At 43.6% G+C, this 23,517-nt stretch overlaps 1 protein-coding gene across 2 annotated transcripts; it reads right to left on the bottom strand.

The window, feature by feature from the left end:
- Positions 1-994: 994 nt before the first annotated feature.
- MKRN1 (makorin ring finger protein 1) lies at positions 995-23,474 on the bottom strand. 2 transcript variants are annotated; one of them, XM_081212259.1, is made up of 8 exons: positions 23,319-23,474; positions 12,507-12,635; positions 10,572-10,798; positions 6,673-6,899; positions 5,384-5,598; positions 4,559-4,669; positions 3,926-4,064; positions 995-2,026 (listed from the first exon to the last, which is right to left on the bottom strand). In XM_081212259.1, the coding sequence occupies exons 2-8, from the start codon at positions 12,626-12,628 to the stop codon at positions 1,814-1,816; spliced, it is 1,254 nt and encodes a 417-aa protein (XP_081068385.1). In that variant the 5' UTR covers positions 12,629-12,635; positions 23,319-23,474; the 3' UTR covers positions 995-1,813. The 2 variants fall into 2 exon arrangements, with proteins under 2 accessions (XP_081068385.1, XP_081068386.1); XM_081212260.1 differs by lacking the exon at positions 4,559-4,669.
- Between the last annotated feature and the right edge of the window lie 43 nt (positions 23,475-23,517).

The following is a 23,517-nucleotide window of genomic DNA, read 5'->3' as shown; positions in this document are numbered from 1 at the left end:
GCATGAGGGGGATGGAAATATCCAGATGATCAATTGCTACTGGTGACTCAAAACTGGATGCAGAGGTCAGGAAACACATTTTCATCCTAAATTTTGCAAGAGGTTTTTTGCAGCCCACATTTGAGAAAACCGCTATTACGACAAAATCGAGAGCACATGGGAACGTAACTAAAATATAGGAGTTGCAAAAGTTGAAAACGAATTTGCTTTTCGGTTGTTTTTTATTATTATTATTTGGGAAAAGTGCTTCTTACAAAAGGCAGCTGCAAAGTAACACAGACTTCAGCAACAGTTTCCGATTCCATTTAAAAGTGAAAGGAGACGCAATCCAAAGGACATAAGCAGCAGAACAGTTTTAAGGACAATCCAGCAGCATTAAATGTAAATGGAAAGTGAAAATTCCATTAAAGAGACAGTGGGAAGAGGGAGAAAAGGGTTGGGGGGCTGGGGGGGCATCTGGAGTTTTTTCTTGGCAGAACTGGAGCCTGATTGCGCGGTTGCTTGTTTGATGGGTACAGCCAAGAGGTAATGTGGGTTCTTTTAAACAGAGAGAGAGGATAGAAAGAGATAGAAGTGTTTTCCTGGATAAAACTCTTGAGTGATTGATAATGATGTTCTCAAACACATCTAAGAGGAAGGAAATACAGGGATTCTAAGATGCTGGTGCCCTAACTGGGTATTAGGCTGGTCAGAACCCTCTTTGGCTAACCATATCCCGTGCCTGTGCAGCCCAAAAGGAGTGTAAAGGTGGCTGGGAAGATATAAGAGTGCCGGTGTCATTAAGGAGATGCCTATCACCAAGTTAAATGAGCTGGTTTCAAGACCACTTCCCCCAAAAAACTTGGTTGAGACCACGGCTGCTTCAAAGCTCGCAGGGACTTCAGACTTCGTGAGCCAAGAAAAGGGGTGGTGGTGGGGTCTAAAGTGGGTGATGGTGAAAGAGAAGAGAGAAGCGAAAGGGTTTAATACACACATATACTAAGTTGCCCAGCCCTTGGGATACAACTCTGCATTTTATTTGTATATACATACATAGAAAGTTCTCCTTTCACACACAAAAAAACCACATTTCCCTCTCATGCCGAACAGTAAAAACCCGGAACATTCGCGCCTGGTTCTGGTTACACAGTAGTAAATAGTAATGTGCAAGTAAACAAGTGACCAAAACCACAAATGAACACGTGTACATGGGGTGGGAGTCGGGTCTGGAATGGAACTGAAGCCGGCCAAGGGAAAAGAACGAACAGACGACACCGCTGGCCCGAAATCTGAAGTAGTAAAAAATAAATGTTTCCGAAGTCCGTAATGGAAAGAGGCCATTGGCCAACTCCTGCCCATCCCTGCCCCTGCCGCACAACCGCCGCTCTCACATTTGTCTCTGGGCTCTTCAAGATGAGTGTGGAAGTCCTGTAAACACTTGAACCTTGGAACTGGGTGAATCCCCGACAGGAACACAGATATGAAGCAACAAGTCTAATCTAACTGTCTGACAGTTAAATTCCATTTTTTTTTTTTTTACAAAAAAAACCCTAACGTTTTAAAGGTTTATTACATGTCATTTGTTTAACAGAGAAGAAAAAAACACACACTCCTGGGGTTGGGGGAGCTTTGAGGCCGGGAGAAAGGAGGGCGGGGTGGGGTTCGGGGAGAGGAGGAGACAGACCCTGGGTAAAAAGTTATTACAACAGCAGCACCTGGAATGGATAGGCCTGCCTAGGAGGAGAAAAAAACACAGGCACTGCCACAACACCACAGGAAAAAGAGCTACTGCCTGAAAACTGGAGCAGGCAGTCCAAAACTCCACAAAGAGGTGCTATAGAGCCAAGTCGTAATAGTCTTCCAGCTCATCGTGAAACAAGTCCCATTCGTCCTCTGAGTCTGTCAGGTCATCGTCGCCGCCTGCTGCCAACAGCATGAGAAGCATCTCGCCCAGCTCAAAGGTCACCACCTCGTCCTCGTCGTTCTCAAAGGGATCGCTGCCCTCCCTGTCCTCGATGAACTCCCAAAACCGGTTTCTCCGTTGGGCCTGCAAGGGAAGCAGAAGAGATTGCCCTCAGGTGTCTCACATTTCCCATACTCTTTCTTGTAAGGCAGCGCAAAGGCACACATCTCTCTCTCTCTCCCATGTTCCATGTTCCTCTACCAAACACTGGGCAAAACTGGTAACATTCAGGGCACCTCTAGGCAGAGAGATTTTGGGTGCCTGGTATGCTGGCTGAGCGCTACTGATCCCGCAAGCCGCAGAGGGAGACTGTTGTGCTGATCCCAGCCAGCACACAATGGCAGTCTGAGGGACATGGGGAAGGCAATAGCTCAGTGGCAGAGTGCATGCTTTATTTGCAAATGCTCCCAAGTTCAGTCCCTGGCATCGCCAGATATGGCTCGGAAAGACGCCTGCACGAAACGTGGGAGAGATGCTGACAGCCGGTGTTGAGAATAATGGAGTTAGATAGACCCACAATCTGGCTCAGTGTGAGGCAGCTTGACAGAGCAGCTTTGTACCATCTTTTCTTATTGGATGTTATTATTATTGATTAAAATTCTATACATCTGAGGATTAAAGGGCACTTTACAATATTCCTTGCGCCTCTTCAAAATCAAATTGTTTAAGTACTGTGGACATTTAGACAAAGTACTCGCAGGAATGCCACCAGTTGCAACAGGCCTGCAAAACCTGTGATCCACCAAGCAGAAGACAACAACAACAACAACAACAACAACAACAACAACAACAACAACAACAACAACAACAACAGTTATCATCACTCCAAAGGCAGCAATAAAACAGTGAACGATACACAGCAGGTTGGCTGCAATTTGGCTCGATGGATCACCAGTAGTTCAGATCTGCATAATGTATTTCTGATGGAGGAACCAACTCAGCATTTCCAACTCAGGAAGGAAGGATGTGCTCTATCCATATAAAAGTGTGATTATGTTCAAGGCAGTAGGACTACCATGTCAACACACTCCTTCTCTTCCCAAATCAGATGGAATTTTGCATTATTTTCTTTCCACTGCTTTAAAATAACTCAGTTGAAGCTGCTCCCTGGGCAAAGAAAATCTGAAATAGTATTTTGGTTAGGGTTAAAAAGGAGATTGCAGTAGGAAGTTGCACAAAAAAACTCTCTTCCTGCAAACGGCATCAACTCTCATCGCCACCCCATTTCACAATTTTTCATGGATGTTCATTTAGAGCAAAGGCAGGAAGCATTGGGCCTTATTCCAATTTGGCTTTGGGCTATCAAATAGCCAAGTCTGATTGGCTATGTGATGCCATTATGTGGTTGGCTGGGATCATGTCAGGAAGAAGTCCATTTTTTAAAAATAGCACCCAAGTTGCAGATTGGAAAAAGCAGCATCCATTAGCGTGCATATGTGTGCACGCACACACACATTAATTAATTATTATTATTATTTCATCTTATACACCACCCTATACCTAGAGGACTCAGGGTGGTTCACAACAAGACCACAACATATAAAATCAAACAAAAAGCAGTAACCCAATAACACCCCCCCCCAAAGCCACATTCTAAAAGGGTGTCTATCAGATCAAAGGCCTGGTTAAAAGGGAATCTTTTTGCCTGGCGCCTAAAGGTGTATAATGAAGGCGCCAGGCGAACTTCCCTGGGGAGAGCATTCCACAGACGGGGAGCCACTGCAGAGAAGGCCCATTCTCGTGTTGCCACCCTCTGGACCTCTCCTGGAGGAGGCACATGACGGTGGGCCTCAGAAGATGATCTCAGGGACCAGGTAGGTTCATATGCATGTATTTAATCTTGCCTCCCCCAACCTTGCCCTTCTGATCTCCAACATTTTGTGAGTGAAAAGAAGGCACTGTCCTGATTTTCCTGCACTTTTGCACACACATCCTCCAACATCTTTTTTAAAAAAACGAATCATCAAAAGCTGTGGGACTTACTCTGTATCTACTCGAAGTTCCCACTTTCTGCCTCTGGGGCTCCTCTCGGCGGCCATCGGGATATGCGTGTTTGTAAAAACAGTTCCCTCCAAATGGGCAGCTCCCACGGCCTTCATCAAAATACCTGCATGGCTTGTTGCTGGAAAGGAAAATATCGCAACCCTTACTCACAGCATAGCCAATCAGAATTCAGTACTGCATTTGCTTTATAATCCAGGTGATTTTGTTTTCTTTTCTTTAAAAAAAAGAAGAAGAGGTATTGCTTGCCGCCAAAGCCATTTAAAACCAATTAACACATGTACACAATGGATTACATCGATGAGCATACTCAAAGGGTGTGCGCATGGGTAGGTGCATGCAGAGGAGAACATCTGTATTAGCCTGTGCTGTCATTTTAAGGCAAGGTTGTGGTTGGGTAGACAAGGGAAGAGCACGTGAGGTTGTCTGGCGCAAAGGAGTGAACAAGTAGCTTGTGTGGTCTGCATGCATCTACCAGTGGTTAGATAAAGATGCATTTCACACACAGAAAGGGGTAGGAAGGAGGTATGAGGGCTTTAGGTAACACTGTGCTTTTCTCCGTGTACGCCCTTAATGTCTGCAGTCAAACTTGGCCCGAGGCTGCAGGGCTCATACCTCATTGCCTCCTTGTATTTCTGAATGAGTTTCTGCTTCTCTTCCTTCTCCTCCACCCAGTACTCACTTGGAATGACAAAGTTAGATGTGATCCGACATTCTGGGCAGGACCTGGGGAACGAACAGACTGCACTGCAAAATTCCACATGACAGGGGCGCTATCTCCAGCTACAGACATACCATGGTATATGCCCACCTTTTAAAAGCAGTCTATCGCACCTCAGAATCTTTGCACCACGGTTCTTTCACAACCTAAAAGCTCTCCCCACCCCCAAACCCCATTTCCTGAGGTTCTAAATTTTGCAGCTTGTCCGTTTCTTAAGAGCAATGGGGGGTAAAAAAAAACATTTCACACACAGACTCATTTTTCTTTAGATATAAATAAATTTATTTTTGTAACTTTGCTTTCTTGGATGTCCATATTGGTTTGGGTTTGATTTTTCCAAGCAGACTTTAAAGAGGGATGGGTCACTGGCTCAATAATGAACTAGAAGAGCGAAGGTTTAGGAAACACACATTTGGAACTGATCGGTCTCTTTTCACCATCTGAACCCAAATGATTTTGTATGGTAACCAATAGGACAGCATGTTGCTACCATTCAACAAAAAGAAGTTATGACTTAACATTCAAACTAAATGGATCTTGCTGACCAGTCACGAGTACCAAGGTCAGAAGAATATCCAATAAAACCCTCAATTCTGAATAACGTTACTTATGTATTAAACACAGTCTTAGGACGAAAGAGGGGCGATGTTGCAAGTTCACACAACATACTAACATCTTCCCAAGAAACAAAGCACAACGGACATGGGGAAGTGCCTCACTTTATGATCTTGCTCTCAAATTGTTTAGCGCTCCTCCACTTGCGGATGCACTTGAGACAGTAAGTGTGATTGCAGTTGGAGAGGATCCCAAAGCGACGCTCGCTGGGATTGGCTTTTTCATACACCACCTCCATGCAGATGCCACACACCATGTCTTTGCTACGCTGGACGGCAAAGGAGAGCTCCATGTCCTTCTCGTGAGCCTCGATGCAAGACTGCAAGGGAAAGAGGGAGAAAATGACAGACAACGTCTTCCAAATACAAGGTTAACTTTGGAGGACCAACCTTGCCTCACTCCCGTCAATGGGAACTCAATGCAACAAACTCTTCTGCTTGAAAACTCGAAAAATATAATATATACATGATCTTCCAGGGGTTCACATATAAAAGATTCTCTTTACAAGGAATCTTAAGCAAGGTGTGAAAGTTATGGGAGATAAGTTTTTCTCCCTTTTATAATGCTAGAAACCAGGGCTACTCAATGAAGCGAAAAATGGGAAGATTCAGGATAGACAAAATTACTTCTTCCTGCAACACACAGTTAAACTCTGGAATATGGTACTGCAAGATGTTGTAACTATCACCAACCTTGATGGCTTTGAAAAGGTTCAGACAAATTCATGGAAGGTACAGGCTATTGGAGGCTAAGTTTTCCCTCCACTGTTGGAGGGAGAATGGTGCCCCCAGTACTGGAACCTGAAAGCAAGGATGGGGAACCTGGTGCCCTCCAGATATAGTGGGAGCCCCAACTATGTACAAGGCCAACAGTCATGGACAGCGGGAGTTGCAGTCCAACACTGGGAGGGTTACAAGCTTCCCATCCCTGCTTTAAAACATGCCATGGTGCTATGCATCTCCCCTCACTCACATCATGTTCCTTGATCTACTTTCCATCTTGGCTGGAAGGTAAGAACTGCCAAGGTGTCTGGAATACCAAGGATTGAATGGTTGCCTTCTTGGCTTGGGGAGATTCACAAATTCTCTTGAGAACCCAAAGACAGAAGGAAGCCTAATCTAACATTATGGTACATTCTGCTACATTTATTTTTTAAACTTTATATATTGTTTCTGAAAACTTTACATTTTAGTCATTCTCTTGGGCAATGTCTATTACCACTTGGCTGTTCTGAACAAGGTCCATAGAGCAGCACACCTAGGCCATCAGCCAACAGTCTGGACCTGTAACAACTTGTTTGAAGGACTTGTGGAGTCAAGCAAGCTTGCAAGGGCTTAAAAGTTTGATCTTTTGATGGGTCAGCTAGTTATTTTGCTGGTTCTTCCCGCCTTACCTTTATGTGCAAAGATCTCTGTGCGGCATCAGCGGGATGGAGGACCTGCAAGCCACACATGTCACACACATCTCCATGGATATATACACAGTTTTCTCCATAGCGGCATTCTCCCACTGCGGCATAGGGACATAACTGTTTCTTCATCTCCAGGTTGGTGTGCTGCTTTTCATATTCCTCTTCAATTACCATTCTCTGCATGGGAGTTTCAGTGCAGGATGGAGCAGCTGGAAAACATCAGAATGCAGAATGCTACTCTTAAAGTTTGCATGTAATCATCTGCGCAACTAAGGAAAACAATTGCAGATGGTTAAGACTCTTGCCTGGATGCTGCTTGTCCCCAGCATAAAACTGCTACCATCTTGCCATTATTTTGCACCAGAAAATACTTAACTCAAAACTATGGAGGCCACCACAAACCAAGTACAGCGGTACCTCTGTTTTCAAACATAATCCGTTCTAGAAGAATGAGTTCCGAAATGTTCAAAAACAAAACAGAAATCTCAATATGGAAACCACATTTCTGTTTCGACTTCCAAGGTGCGCTGAAAAACCAAAGCATTTGCTTCCGGGATGAAGGCGTTTGAGTTTTGAAACATTCGTCAACTGAGACATTCGAAAACCGAGGTATCACTATACTTATTTTGTTACAACTCATTTTGTTGCTCTCTGCAACAGGCGAAACCCTTGAAAGGGAACTCACCCCGCCTGCCAGCATGTGGCCACAAATGTTGCATGAACACAAGCTGGCATGCCAAGTTTCACCTGACACATGGAGCACTGCCATGGCTAGGTGTATTTTGGTGGCTTCTACAGAATATGGGGACTGCCACTGCAAGGCCATCTTCAAAATTCAGAATCAGGTACTGGCAGACCGGCCAACAAAGCTCATTCTAGACGTTGCGGCCACCTCTTCCCAGCCATCAAATGCTGACATGCGGCACCTTGATCACAATGACACAAACGAGATCCCTAGAAAAGTAAGGGCTGTTTCACTCTGCTGATTCCGTCACATGATTATGGCTGTTGATCCATGGCCATGTGAGAACAGGTCAGCACAATAGCACTTTCACCAGCAGCTACAAACACAGAAATGGCTGCTGGCTCACACCAGGTCTATAGTCCGGGCCACACTCATGTTTAGCTAGACAGTCATGTGCAGGAAGAATGGTAATTTCATTTACTAAGTTAGGCACATTTGGCTGTCTGTACCTGTCAGGGAACTGACATCGGAGCTAGAGGCGGAGGGGAGGCTCTCAAATGATGCTGGAGAAGGGCCCAGCAGGGAGAAAGGCAGCTCAGCAGATGGGGAAACAAATCAGCGCTACACCAGGGATAAAGGGGGGCAGATGGGGGAATCGGTGAGAGGGCTCCAGGACTCTTCACCGGACACCAGCGGGGAGAGTACGGGTCCTCCGCTACCCACGCCCACACTGCGCAGAAGACTTCCGCGCAGGGAGAGTAGGAGGAGACTGGGCGTCAAACAACTTTTATGTTGGAAAAGGTTTAAGAAACGCCCACTGACGGATTCTGCTAGCGACGGAGGCAGCCACGAAGTGAAGGGCTGTCCAGACAGAAAAGTCCAACAAGGCAACATAGCCAGGAGAGGTGGCAACTTACGCACGAGCAACCCATACTCATTACAGTACCCTTTTAAAAATCATGTTATATCTTGACTTCATCAGAACTCTCTTAGAAGGAAGTCATGTACTTGGGAACAGAGTGGCAGTTACTAATCAAGCACTTGGATGGAATGGGGATTGGAGTCACTCGAGCAAAGGGCATTCAATAAGATCTGCAGACCAGTGGCAAGGAAAATGAGTCTTCAGCCAGCTAAATCATGGCAGATTTTAATCAGCTGCAAGACAGAGTAAGAAAACTCAGGAATCAACACAATATAAAAGGAAATTAATTAAGAAAAGAGCCTTTTCCAAGCCTCTACTCCTTGTGACTTGAATGTGCTTCTTAAGCTTGTGGCCGAGGGGCAGAGCTGCATTAGAGCACAAGGGTAGCTAACTTTTTTGGCTTGAGGACATTGTTCACCCTTGACTATTTCTCTTAGGCAGGCTTCCTCAAACTCGGCCCTCCAGATGTTTTTGGCCTACAACTCCCATGATCCCTAGCTAGTAGGACCAGTGGTCAGGGGTGATGGGAATTGTAGTCTCAAAACATCTGGAGGGCCGAGGTTGAGGAAGCCTGCTCTTAGGATTACATTTCCGAAGTGGGTATGACTACCCCACACTCACACACAAAGCCTGAGGAGGGGGGTTATTGCCCCTTCCCTGCTCATCAATCTGATGACTGGGAAGGGATGATTGGCATCTTCATCATCAGAGTGGACACCGTCTACTTTCTTTTTTCAAGACACCACAGCACTCTGTCTACTGGATAGGACAGGGATTAGCCACCCCTTGTTGTAGCAAGTCACCATGGCCACAGGACAATTGCCCAGGAACAAACTCCACAGCATCCACCCAATCTCCAAGTGCAAATATGGGAGGAACAGATTGAGCGTTGCTATAACCCAAAAGGCCTGGGGGAATTTTGAGTGGGAATCCAAACCAGCTTCAAGTCCACCTCTGACACAAGGTATTAATAGTGTAGAACTGTTGTAAGCTGCTCTGTCTCACTAACATTCACCAACCTGTAATAGGGATATTATTTAGTGAACTGCACATCTGGGCTGCTGTTTATTACCCTTGCAGCCCAACCTGAAATGCGGCAGTAACAGCTTTGGAGAGCTTTACAGGGCAGTTGCATGCAGCAATATTAGCTTCAACGCAACCCTCAAACTGACTGCAATGGGTTCAATTCCTATGGACAATACTGAAGAGTTGTTGTAAACTCTGAGAGCCATCATAAACCACTCTCTCCTGGCCACAGTTCCCTCCAGTCTGCCAAATGAGGACAATAAACTACATTTGCTTTGGATCCTGCATTAGGAGGACTATTTTTAAAATATTTTAAATTAAACAAGTCCTGAATTAGAAAAACTCTTATCTTTGCTGCTGCCTTGGGGGTTCTTCTCTCGGACGTGGAGTTGACACAGTGCTGCCCAATCCCACATATGTTAATTTTTTGAATTTCCCCACTAATACCCATGGGCAGTTTTCATTTCCATCTCCAGGGACATTTAAAAATAACTTTTCAACGCAAACCAGCAAATTACTTATCCAGACAGAGAGATTGTTCTGTGTCCTTTTTATGTCTATTTGTCTCTAACCCCATCCCCCCTTTGCTCCATTTCCCTTAGAGAAGAAAAGAGGAGAGAAACCGAGTGAAGGGCAAATGATGGAAAGAAAGTCCTAGCTCAGAACTCTGATAGTTGCTGCAAAAAGTGTGGCAGCACAATGAAAGTTGTCAAGCTCTCTGTTATTTGCAGAATGCTTAAGAAAAACACGACCACATAAATCAATAAATTGGGCTCATAGGTCTTCCAAATGGACCTGGAAGTTGAGATGATCCCATTTTATAGATAATGGATAGCTACTAGAGGCTTGCAGCTAGTATTTTGCCAGATAAATTCCCTACGGCGTGATCACACACTTCCTCAGCCTGATTGCATCCATGTTTACTTGGAAGTAAGCCTCCATTTCAGTGGACCCTGCTCCCAGGTGACTAGCTGTGCCTCTCCAGGGTTTCAGACAGGGGACATTTGCAGCCCTGCCTGGAGATGCCAGGGATTGAACCCAGACCTCCTGCAAGCAAAGAAGATGCTTTACCGCTAAACTATGACTCTTCTCCACTCACTATACGGCAGTTTCCTATGTTCCTAGCATAAAAGAACAATGTTCACATCAATGTAGTTCTTTACTGAAACACTACTCTTAATGAGACAATAAGAACATGAAGCGTCAGTGCTGACTGACGTTTATCACTACTGTAGTAAGTCCACTTACCACGGCCACAGTATGGCTGCCCAGGGACAAACTCCACAGCATTCACCCAATCTTCAGCCCTAGCTCCGGCGGCTGCCAGGTCTTTGTCTTCAACTTCAGTTTCACCAGTGCTCACTTCAAGTGTTCCAGGGGACGGGCTCACTTCTGTGGAAGCTGAAGGGTAGGTTTTTATAGCTGGACTCACAGTAGTCACTTCTTCCCTTTTCAATGGCTTGGTATGTTCGTATCTGGTAAGGAAAGTCAGAATTTTACTTTCCTCCCCGAGGAAGAATAATGACATACATAGACATTGCACTAAATGTGGACCTTTTCCTAAGAAACTGCTGGCAACAGGAGCGCGATATGGAATGGAAAGCGATTCCGCTGCTATACATGAGGAACTTGTGGTTGAAATTTTTTGCCATGCAGAGCCCACAGCATATTTGTCAAGTGTGTGCCTATCTGTTAAGCTTGAGAAGGCGAAGTATTTTGTACCTCTGGCACTAGCATGAGATCCAAGGTCCCTTTCAAAAAAACAACAACAAGGTAGCAGAAAGTCTGTCTGCTTCCCTGTTCCCAATAGCTTCATTTTAAGCAGACTTACAAACGTAACTCGTTACCAAATGGCTGGCGACCAACTCACCTTTCACATGTGTATCCCATCGTTCAGCCGAAGAGCACAGGGCGGCAAACATGGGATCATCACATTTTATCCTCACAACTTGCCCACAGCAGCCTGTCAGCTTCATAGCTGGTCTGGGCACAGAGCTTTTGAACCAAAGTCTTCCTGGCCCAAGGCTAACAATCTATTTGCTACACCACACCGCTACTCTAATCTCACTAAAATAATATTCAATCCGAGGCATTCAAAGTCAACTGGAGGATATAGCTGTCGTCTAGTTGGTCTAAAATTCCACACACTACGGCTCAAATTGTTTAGTGCAGGACATCCAACATCATGCAGAACAGGAATGCAGCTAGTTCTCATAAGGTGGATGATAATGAGGTTATTTTCCCCTGTAGCTTTTCAGAATTAACCTTATGATAAAACTTACATTTGATATACACACATTTGTTACATTTACACCTGGTCTTTCTTCTGAGCAGCTAAAGCCAGTGACCATGACTCCCTGCCCATTCTATCCTCACAACCCTGTGAGGTAAATTAGGCTGAGCGACTGAGAGTGGTCCAAGGCCAACCAGGGAGTTTTGTGGCCTGAGCCATGAACCAGGGTCTCCCTGTACCAGGATTGGCCTTCCAGTCACTCCCGGACATCAGATCTACCCTGTACACGTTACTGTGCTTTAATGTCAAGACTTCTGTTCAAGATCACACCCTATGCATTAAGGTGTTTAAATTCTTAAAAGGCAGGTTTGTTTCTAGGACAAAAAAAAATCAGGAATGACTATGTTAGCAGAATAATCTCATTTACAGGTTACAAGATTGAGGTGGAGGGGTTTGGCTGCTGATCATGCTCCATATAAATTCTTATATGAACTTAAACAATAGCCTCAACCACACATTCCCATTTCCCTACATCACTATTCCCTCTAAAACCCCTCATAAATTGGCTCTGCACATCAGCCATTACCATTTTTTGAAAATTGCCCCAAACAAACTATGACCTGAAGCCACACCACAATTTCCAGTTCCGGTGTAATGCTAAGCTAAGGACTGTGGCTTGTTGCTCCTGCTGAAGGAGGAGCAAAGAGGGAGTGATAAACTTATTCATGCTGAGCCATGAGCACGGTGATTATTACATCCACAATGGTGTTTGACAACTGTAGAAAGGAGAGTGTTCAAGATGCGAGTGCCCCACGGATGATCACATCCATTGGACTGAGACCTCCCCAATCATATAAGAGACAGGGAGGGAAGTCACTGAGGGTAATGGTCACGAAGAAATGGAATTGGCTGTTAGTTCAAGGCTAAAACATTCAGCAGCATTTCTATACCTGCAACGATCTCCGTAAGAACAGCATCCTCGCTGAAAATACCTGCACACCATGGCAGACTGACTAGTGTAGAGATCATGGGAGTAACGGCAGCTGTCTCCCTCCTTGCAAACGCCATGCATGAAATACCTGAAAGACAGAGCATTGCAAATATGGCTCAAGCAGAAACATCAACATCCTGTAAGAGTTCTAAAGGCATTTCATTCTGCTTGATGCAAATAAATAATAAACCAATGCTGAATAATCCTCTTAAAAGTTCTAAAGCATCATACTAATACTAGTACTAATAGCCATTAATAAACTCGTCCTTTCTTCCATCAATTTATATAATCCCATTTTCAATCCATCTAAACCATGACCATCACTACATTTTATGACTGCAAATTCCACAAATACACATCATGTGAATAAGTATTTTCTTTTTTCTATCCTGAACCTGCTGCCTTGAAATTTCACTGGATAATTTCCTCCCCCAACTTTGTAAAGTAAAATAAAAAAACAGTTAACATATTAAGATACCAGACATGGAAAAGATGGCAGAGAAGGACGATCAAAATGATCAAGCTACAACACCAATGAGCACCAGCCATCATGGCAAATGGGCAGTCCCTGCAAATATTAAATTATGCAGTTTCTCTACTGTGTAAGGAGAGATACCTTTCTCCCTCTTCCATAATTCTAGAACTCGAGACCATTCAACAAAATTGATGAGCCGTAGATTAAGCACTATTTATAGAATTCATTGCCACAAGATTTGGTAATAGCCGCTGACACAGACAGTCTTGAAATGAGATTAGACAAATTAATGGAGAAGAACAGACCCACCAGCAACTACTGGCTATGGCAACCTAAAAGTCTCTGTGTTCAATGAATTCCTAACCAGTAGCTTGGGGGCAACTGTGGGGGGGGGGGGAGACTGTTGCCTTTATGACCTGAATATGGACTTCCTGGAAGCATCTAGTTGGCTACTGTTGGAAACAAGAAGCTGAACTATATAGGTTGTTGGTCTGACCTGGCAGGGCTCATCTTATATTCTTATTTTAACATCTTATTCATCTCTGGAAAAGGCCACCTTTAACATTTTAATTTTCTTTGCCAGTTAAGTGCAGAGATCCCAGTTGTCTTCAGACAAAAAAATGTGAAAGAGGATGCAAACAGGGTGTTATCTGTTCTCTTTTTTTGCACTGCTCCACAGTGCTGGGAAGAACAACCTGGACTATTTAAGCAAAGGGTGCAACTGGAGCACTAATTCACTTACTATCCCAATCTCCAATGCATACAGTCCCAGTTTGCAACCAAAACTGCCTTCGTGGATGACCTGCACCAGGAACCAGAGGGGGAGCTGTTGGTTCTGGTGTGCCTCTTAGCAGCTTTCAGTTTATTGTCTTGATGCCAAGGAAGCAGTGGAAGTTTTGGACCAGTGTTTGAGTGCAGTAGCATATTTTTTATGTGGGCTAATAAGATGAAATTTAATCCAGACAAGACAAATGTGCCATCAGTCAGCAGGAGAACAGAACCTGGAGTACTGAAAAGTCCTGTTCTGGACAGGGTTGCACTCCCCTTGAAAGACCAAGTTTGCAACTTGGAAATGTTCCTGGATGCTCTGGTGGTGCCTGTGAAGGAGTGTTTTGTACAACTTCGGGTAATTCCCTGGAATAAAGCGGACAGAGGTGGAATCTACACACATGTTAAAAACATTGTGAAAATGCTTTTTTGAAAAATCATTTTGAAAAATGCGTTGAATTTGCTGTAGCTCACAATTGTGTCACAATTATATACTGCACTTTACAACACATTCAAAACGTTTTATTTGCAGCTGTATAACTGGGCCCCTGGTCACAGTACCGCAAGTCCTGGCCACTTCCAGACAAATCACTGTAACATGCTTCTCTGCAAAATGTTTGCAAATTTAGCTTGTACAAAATGTGGCAACCAGACTAATTTCTGGAGCCTGCTTCGCTGATCATACTCCTACAATGCCTTTTAATTCTGCCCAAGCTTTTGGGTAGGTTCTGGAACCCTACTTTTATGCTGATCTGTTTTATCATTCTCTTGATTTTACTGCATGAAACTGATTTTAGTCATCTGTTGTTGTTTATAAACATTTCTGTAAGCTGCATTGAGTTTATTTTATAAAGAATGTGTAATTTTTTAAAAAATAGCAAAAAAAGAAGTACTTAAAGGGGCGGTGGCATTCTAAGCATGTTGACTTAAAGGGAAGTTCTGTGGAAATGAAAGAGGACTCATGTTTTAATCAGGGCTGCAAGCTTTGATTGGTTTACTGAATGATTAATCTACCTAAAGCTTTAGCTGCCCCCTTCACCAACTTGGTGCCCTCCCCCAAAAGCTGTTAGACTCCAGCTCCCATCAGCTTCAGTCACAGCATGGCCAATGTTCAGAGTTGAAAAGAGCTTTAGCCTAAAACATCTGAAGAGCACCAAGTTGGTGAAGGCTGCTTTAGTTGATTAATGGTGGCACCACATTTTAATTTGGGGCTATAAATTAAGAACACATTTGCTTACTATTGAAGCCATTTTGATTCCAGCATATTATTGTAACAGAAAACAAAAAAAGATGTTGAAGTTGTGTTTTCCAGCTAAAATGAATTAACAGCTTTTGTTTATTAAATGCTAAGTTGTGCCTTCAACTGCTTTCAGCATTTCATACCCATGTTGTTGTTTTTTTGTGATGCATTTTCTTAAACTCAAATCCATTGCCACTGGATGAAAAACAATTTAACTAAAAACACTAGTACTGTAACACTAGAATGAAAGCTTCAAGTACAAGAGTGAGTTCTTTGTCAGAAGAAGTCTAGCCTGAAGCAAAAAATAAAATAAAAATAAAAATGATACCAATCATTAAAGGAAAGGAAAATAATGTTCTCCTAATGAAAATCATGCTATCGGCACCCAATGACCCCAAAAGCTTTATCCCTCTAAAAATAGAAGAAAAACAGAAGATTTGCTCATTTCAGCCAGTAAGCGTTTCATGAATTAAAGCCTTTCTGTCATCATACGATCTTAAGAGCAGAGTCTGACATGCTGAATTTTCCTCAGACATCTTCTCGTAATTTTAGAATCAAAGTAAATTAGTCTTTAAAAATACAAACATTTCTTCAAATACACCCAATGCCCCAATGTTACAATTCCTAGACCTTTACCCCTGTTGCACCACCTGGTTTTATTTTACACTATTAATCTGGCTCTCAATAGAGCATGAGGAATGCTGCTATGTGATAAACTTGAAAAATGAACTTGACGTCTCCTATGTGCCCCAGACTGGGTTTAGATATCGGTTCAACTGAATTGGAAGCATCAGTCAGCTTGGCCAGCCTTAGACTATAATGGTTACATAGACTTTCTACTCAGAGTAGACAGACTGAAATTAATGTACTTAAGTTACAGTAGATCCATTAATGGACATAACTGAGTACGCCTAATACTAGATACAACCCTAAGCCTTCCAAGTTTGAACTACATCACCATTAATGGTGCCAAAAGCAGCAGGGGTGCCCCACAAATACCTACTGTGATAGTGGAAAATCAATAAATCCATTTAAAAAATAGCATTTGCCAACCCTGTGCCCTCCATATGTTTAAAAGACAACTACCATCGGCATAGGACTGATAGGATCTGTCATCCAAAACATCTGGAGGGCACAAGGTCGGCAAATGCTGATCTAGAAGCATATGACCTACACCTTCCTTTTTGTGTGGAAAAGAGCTGTTCACACAAAGAGAGAAAAAGAACCAGACCACTTTAGTCCAGAGGTGAATGTATCTCACATGTACTCAAGACAAAACATTTTTCTGTAGGAATCTCTTTTGGAAGCTCGTCCTTACACATGCCCAAACTGCAACTTTCAAATTTGGAAATGCAGTCCTAAATCTAGTAAGCTTCTAACGCAAGAGTTCATGTGTGTGTGTGTGTGTGTGTGTGCGCGCGCGCACGTGCGACAGAACTGCCACCACCACCCCACTCGAATACAGATGCAAGTTCAGTTTATGTAGAGAAAGGGGGGGGGGGAGCAGAACACACAATATACTGCTCCTGGACCTGACCATGAAATGCAGTTCAATGTAACAAGTGAATAGCAATAGATAAAGGGCAAAAAATATATATCTTAATTTAACGTGAATGCTCATGTGGTCTGAACTAGTGGAGTGTCTGACAAAGAATGAGATCTTGGGGTGAAGATGCTGACCCATTGCGTGGGAGTTGTGAATAAGGAAATTCCATGCTAGGGTTCATTAAAACTGCTGATATCATAATGCCATTGTACAAATTTATGGTGCAACCACATTTGGAATACATACTGTGTACAATTCTGGCCACCTCATCTCACAAAAACATACTGTTAAGTTGGAAAGGTTCAAAAAGCTCAAGCAAAATAAATGATCAAGGGGATGGAGCAACTTCCCAATGGAGACAGGCTGCAGTATTTGGGGCTTTGAAGTTTAGAGAAAATGTGAATAAGAGATAATAAGATAGAAGTGTATAGAATCACAAATGGCATATAGAAAGTGGATAGAGAAAAGGTTTTCTCCTTCTCCCATAAAACTAGAACTCAGGGGCATCCCATGAAGCAGAATGCTGCAAGATTCAGGACAGATGAAAAAAAGTTCTTTTTCACTCAGTACATAGTTGACAACTGAATTCACTTCCACGGACACAGTAAATGCCAGCATTTGGGATGCCTTTAAAAGACAATTAGACTAATGCATAGAAGATAAGGCTATCAATGGCTAATAGTCAAAATGGCTATGCACAGTACATACAACTCCCCACTTGAGCGCAGCACTAGGAACCCGGTGGGTAGCTCACAAGGACATCCTCTTCAGGTTGCGGGAGGGGTCTCCTTGCGAGCTGCAGGCTGCCCAGCTGACACTACCCTGCATGTCAGTTGTTAGGCAGGGAGACTGAGCAGCCTCAACAAAGCCCTGTTGTACCTCCGGCTTGCAAGTAGAACCTCCCTGGAGGATGTCCTCTTCAGGCTCTGAGGAGGGTCTCCTTACAAGCCACAAGGACTCTCCAGGGTGCTCCTCACTTATGTGCATTTCACTTATGCATACAGGGGCCCAGAACGTAACACCCGTGTAAGTGGGGAGATGCCTGTACTGCAATTTGGCACCAATTTATATCAGGAATGAACCACACAAAGACCAACCACCTAGGTCAACAATATCACTATCAAATTCATTATTGAATCTTTTAAAACTATGTCGTCTATGCAACACCATATAATCTGCACAATTTTCACTTCAACACCCCCACACAAAATTTAATCATGTATTCAGAAAAGTTGCTTTCAGCCAGCTGGGTAAATCCAATTCAATTTAGAAATAACCTGGAATGAACCCATAATATAGCCAAGCCTGAAGTTTTTAGCAATTTCATAGTTTGGAACATCCTCAGCCTAAGGCTGTATACCCTAATTAACCTGTCTCTCATCCTCTCTGTATTTACTTAACCCATTCTGTTCATTATGTGAAGTCGTTTTTCCAAAGTAAATAAATAGCACACATTCTGCCTGACATTCTCTTTTTAAAATTGGCAGGTTTGAAGAGTTTACGAGTGATATCAAGTGGATTCTACAGTACCCACACCCTTTAATTAGCTGTTGCTATTTTAGATAACATGACTGTCACTCAACTGTTCACTCTTCAGAATTAAGAAAAGCACAAATGACTGAGAATATCTTTGCTGTGAGGTCCCAGAAGAGGAAAGACTGCATTGTTACCTACCCTAAAGAACTGTGCCCCATTTGCTCTGCAACAAACAACACTATGGGCTTTTGTTCAAGGGTCATATGTGAAACCTTATGTGAAACCTCATGACTTTTCTGCTACATTCTGTTGCAGATTCACACTCCAACTCAGATGGCATCATTCAAGTTCAACAAACTACTAGCAAGCACCTGAGGACAACTTGTGAGGAATCAACACAATAGGGAGAATAAGCTTCAGAAGTTAGAAGATGATTGCTACCTGGTGGGCACACCATGGCTTAGTCCTTATGTGATCCAGCAGTATGGAGGGGAGATAATTAATCTATCATGCCAGTCAAGGGTTACTCATAACAGGGGAAACTATAATGTTCCTTCAGAATGAACTGGGCAGGCATAAACCTGGAGGTGCCCATTTCCAGAAAATTTTATTATCATCTGTCTGTCTCAAGAGACAAAGGAGTGCGCCTTCAGGGGTGAAGTCAAACCGCTGAATTAGCAGCACCAAAGTGACCTCCCTGGGGCGCAAGCCTAGGCAGTGAGTATGGAGGTCTTGGGCTGCCCAGATGACTAGACCCCCCCCCCTCTCACTGTCGCTGATATGGTCCAAAGGAAAGCAGAGCAAAATGTTTCACACCAGCCTGGCTGCAGGAGTTGCCAGAGGGAGGTGTACAAGATGCTATCCAACAGTCATAGGATTTGTGTAGGGTTTACTCCTCAGCCTCCCACAGATATCCCAAAAGGCAGTGGAGGTTTAGAATCAGAGTTTTCCTAGATGGACTACCTTCCCAGGCTGACAACTCCATCTACCTCTCACTTTCCTCTACAGCACATGCAGAAACCACCTTCTTGACCATTGGACCCACTATTGGTCTTGTCCACTCAATCTGCCAGAGGTTGTCTTTGCATGCAGGGGAAGTCCCTAAATCATGACCAAGGGTGAGGACAAACATGTCACTGAAGGAGCTTAGTATCACCTCTTTTATTAGATTCAATTAGTTTGCTAAGTTTGCTATGGTGCTTGCTATTTTCCAAAATAGTCAACTTTTATTTCTCAGCTTGACATTTCAAAAATGTAGTTTACATAAAAGCTGGAATGAGGAAATTCCTAATGCTTTGCCTGGCTGCCCAAGCTCCTATAAGTTAGTGTATGTTCCTATGAATTGGAAATGGCTTTCTAGCTGCACATAGCACTGAAAAAACCAGATATTACTCTTCTGTGCATGTCCCACACCTCAAACTAAGAAGGATACATGTGAAGCATCTGTTGTCTCTTACATTCCAAAGAACAATATGAAACCTTGATAAGCATTGAAAGTTTTGTTGTGACACAGTACTGCACAAATCATCACTGATTATACAGACTTTTTACTTGGCATAGGTACATGGTATGCACAAATTGCATGAAAATGCATAAATAGAAGAGAGGGCTATGAAGTTTTCTGAACTACATATTTCAGCAGCAGGATGATCTTTTATTTCTATGCATCACTGGTGAAAGGTGTTTGGAACAGTTACAAGATCAATTAAAGCCTTGCATCTTCTGTGACAGTCTGCATACCATCATAATACTGTTTACTATTTTTTTCAAATTAAGGAGACACTGTTGTGTTCATTCCATATCATCATCTTACATGGATGCTAATTTCCAGATGGCCTTCCTATCATAATTATTTTATTTTAAATATGTATATACCACCCATGCTACAAAGTCCTCTGGATGGACAAAAGCACACTGATTGTTGTTATTCGCTAGTTGTGGACGTAAACCACCAGAGCAGCAGTTCAAAAGCATAATTATATTAACGGATAGACTGACATCCTCTAACTTACATAAATATGTAGCAAGAACATATACAGTGGTACCTCGGGTTAAGTATTTAATTGGTTCTGGAGGTCCGTTCTTAATCTGAAATTGTTTTTAACCTGAAGACCACTTTAGCTAATGGGGCCTCCTGCTGCTGCCGCGCCGCTGCTGCACGATTTCTGTTCTCATCCTGAAGCAAAGTTCTTAACTCGAGGTACTACTTCTGGGTTAGCGGAGTCTGTAACCTGAAGCGTCTGTAACCCGAGGTACCACTGTATTAGCTAGAAATTGTTTCCTATCCACTTTTCTACCCTGCTCTCCAAAGTTCTGCACTTCCCAGGCAATCTCTTGTCTCTGTTCCCTTATGTTCTCAGAAGCTACAGGTTACATCTCTCAAACTGCCCTAGATTTCCTGCAACAAGAAAATAATCGTAAAAACTTCCAATAAGCCCTAATATAGCGAGGAAAACAATAACTGGGTAATTCTTAGGTTTGACTGAGAACAATCTGACCAATAGGTAGGCAAGAAGGAAGTCCAAGTTACATTGGTCCAAGAATGATCTAAAGGACTACAGTTGAAAGGACCCAGGGAAATAAAGCCATTTTCAAATAATGAGGACTCAATCTTGTTTCCTTATATAGGGAACAAAAGATGAGATCTCATACTTCACTGACTGGAAGATGGTGCAGTGGGTACTAAATACACCCACTTTGGGAGATGGCAACTACATTCCTGCCTCCTGTGCACCTGTGGGCATTTTCTTAGATAACTTGAGGACAACTGTGAACCTCAGGAACTTGCAGTGCATGAAAATAATTTAAGATATAGGTATGGTGTTATGATACATCTCCAACAACAAAATATTATGATTCAATTGCAAATAATTAAGGGAAACACGACAGGCTCAGTATTTGTTGTTTTTCTTTGTACTCTACTTAAAGAAGAGAAGTAGAGTTTGGATTTGATATCCCGCTTTATCACTACCCGAAGGAGTCTCAAAGCGGCTAACATTCTCCTTTCCCTTCCTCCCCCACAACAAACACTCTGTGAGGTGAGTGGGGCTGAGAGACTTCAAAGAAGTGTGACTAGCCCAAGGTCACCCAGCAGCTGCATGTGGAGGAGCGGAGACGCGAACCCAGTTCCCCAGATTATGAGTCTACTGCTCTTAACCACTACACCACACTGGCTATGATCGATTTTTTTTATCTAGCCCTTGAAAACTTGGAAGCCATCAGCGTTGTCCTGTCACACATTTCACTACATCATCCACAATGCTCATTACCCAAAGATGTCAATGTGTTTTACAAGCTCCATGTACCTCTTAGTTTATACAGATGGATTAATGGTATCTGTCCACATTTCCCCACTGCTTTCCCCCTCTATTTTCGATTGTATAATTCTTGGGAAACAAAGACCTATTTCAATTGCCTACACAACTCTATAAAGGTGCAATGTGCAGCAACACACACACAATCAATCAATCAATCAATCAATCAATCAGGTGTGTCCAAGATTACACAGATACCTCTTCAGATAACCAAATCTAAATGCTAGACTTAATTCAAGGACTGAAAGTACTGAAGCTATTTCTGCTGTCCCACACATTTATTTCTAAGCATGCCACTTAAATAATTATAACTGCAGCTATCACTATTATAACTACAGTACTCTTCCATTTGCAAAAGAGAACAGACCAGGATAGAGCAGTTTCAAGGTAAAGGAAGAGCTGGAACTCAGAAAGCACTCAATATTACCTTGGAACAGAACTGAGAATAATGCTAAAATTCAAGTTCTACAAATTTACAGAAGCCAATCAAGTTCAAAACTCACAAAAGAAATATTCATTGTTTTGAGAATTATTTCTGTTAGGATCTGTAAAGTGACTAGAAACAAAACGAAGACCTCTGGACAAGAACTATGCCACTTCTATGTGTTCACTACAGCATCTGGCACAGAACACAGCATTAAGAATTAAAACAGTGATCTCACTTACTTGATCTGATCAGAGATGGTCAACTTGAATCCCATCCTGGGAAATTTTTATCCAGCTTCACTCATGAGAAAACTGTTTCCAAACCATATGAACAAGAAAAATATCTATACTAATAAAACACATGGGGTTTGTATACAAGGCCCCATGTTTGCCCAAACATGTGTGCTTCCTACTTATTTTCAATGCCCTATATTTATTTTAAAACTTGCTATCCCAACAAGGTGCCTACACAAATTGTGGGGCTACAATTAGCATCATCCCTGACCATTAATTATGCTGGCTTGGGCTGAAGGGAGTTGCAATCAAACAACCTCTGAAAGGTCTGGTGTTGGGGAAGGCTGTTCTAATGTCTCAGCCCCTGTAAAAGGGGCTCAGGGCCTATGCAACGAAATACACTTCCATCCCAGACCACTGCTGAGGAATTAAGTAAACTAATCTAGCAAAGAATTACAGTAGATCAAACCAGAAGACATGCAGTGTAGCCCTAATTAAGTTTACTTCAAAGCAACTCCCTAGTAAAGGACTGCAATCTAAGTTTGTTTCAGCCTAGGACTTCAAACACTGCTGCCAGAGAATCCTTTTCATTTTGCTCCCACATACACATCTTATGTTATCAGTCTGCAGTTAAGCAGGACTCGGAAGGCTTACGTGTACATACAGATCAGTGCCACCTTTAGTCACAGGCGAGCATCACCAAGGGGAGCAAGCAAGTGAAGTGAACCCGGTGAGCAGAAAGGGTTGCGTTGGGTGTTAATTGGGAAGCACACGGAGGAATACATTGCTGTCATCATACTGGGGTGGGTGGGGGCGAGAGAGAAAGAGATCTGCGTCTAGGAAAATGAAAACTAATAGTACTTAGGATGGATGTGGAGCGAGTAGTAAACAAAGGATCCAGGCAGCATTTTACAAAGGGCGCATGGAGGACCAGCGGCGGAGGAGCCGGAAAAACCCCCAAAACCAAAACATCTCGGAGGACACATGACAAGAAAACCTACCCGGCTTCTAAAAAAAGAAGATAAGAGACAGACGGGGGCAGTGGGCAACAATGGTGACATACCGACACACACACACACACACCACCACCACCCCTGTTTCTGCTTCGGAAGAAGGAAGGATCCCGGCCAGGATCGGTGCGCGCTTGTTCTGCCAGTGGAGGATAAAGGACCCGAGGGAGGCAGGGGGGCTCGAAGGTCCGAGGAGCCCGAGCGGGGCTCCGAGGGCGGTTGGGGAGCGGAGGGAGGGGGGAGGCACGGGCGCCATCACCCGCCACCGCCTCTGCACGTTACCTGCAGGCGACTTGCTTAGTCCAACCGCCGCTGCTTCCCCCTCCGGCTCCGGCCGGCGGCGGCTGAGGCTCGGCTGTGGGGAGGCTGGGGGAAGTGGCGATGGCGGCGGAGATGGTGGCGGCGGCGCCGGCGGCGGCGGAGGGGCTGGGGGCCGCGACAGCAGCTGCCGCGGCTGTCGCTGCCGCGGCTCCGCCACCAC

Source organism: Podarcis bocagei, assembly GCF_964188305.1.
Source record: "Podarcis bocagei genome assembly, chromosome: 10".
Classification (NCBI taxonomy): domain Eukaryota; kingdom Metazoa; phylum Chordata; class Lepidosauria; order Squamata; family Lacertidae; genus Podarcis; species Podarcis bocagei.
The sequence above is the reverse complement of the archived record's forward strand: the minus strand, read 5'-3'. Positions and strand labels throughout refer to the sequence as shown.

Excerpts from the sequence above, each read along its gene's own strand:
- MKRN1 (XM_081212259.1), bottom strand. The coding sequence starts at position 12,628 with ATGCATGGCGTTTGCAAGGAGGGAGACAGCTGCCGTTACTCCCATGAT. Across the intron at positions 6,900-10,571 it reads GCAGCCATACTGTGGCCGTG|CTGCTCCATCCTGCACTGAA; the intron begins GTAAGTGGACTT and ends GATGTTTTCCAG. Across the intron at positions 4,670-5,383 it reads TTTGAGAGCAAGATCATAAA|GTCCTGCCCAGAATGTCGGA; the intron begins GTGAGGCACTTC and ends TTCGTTCCCCAG.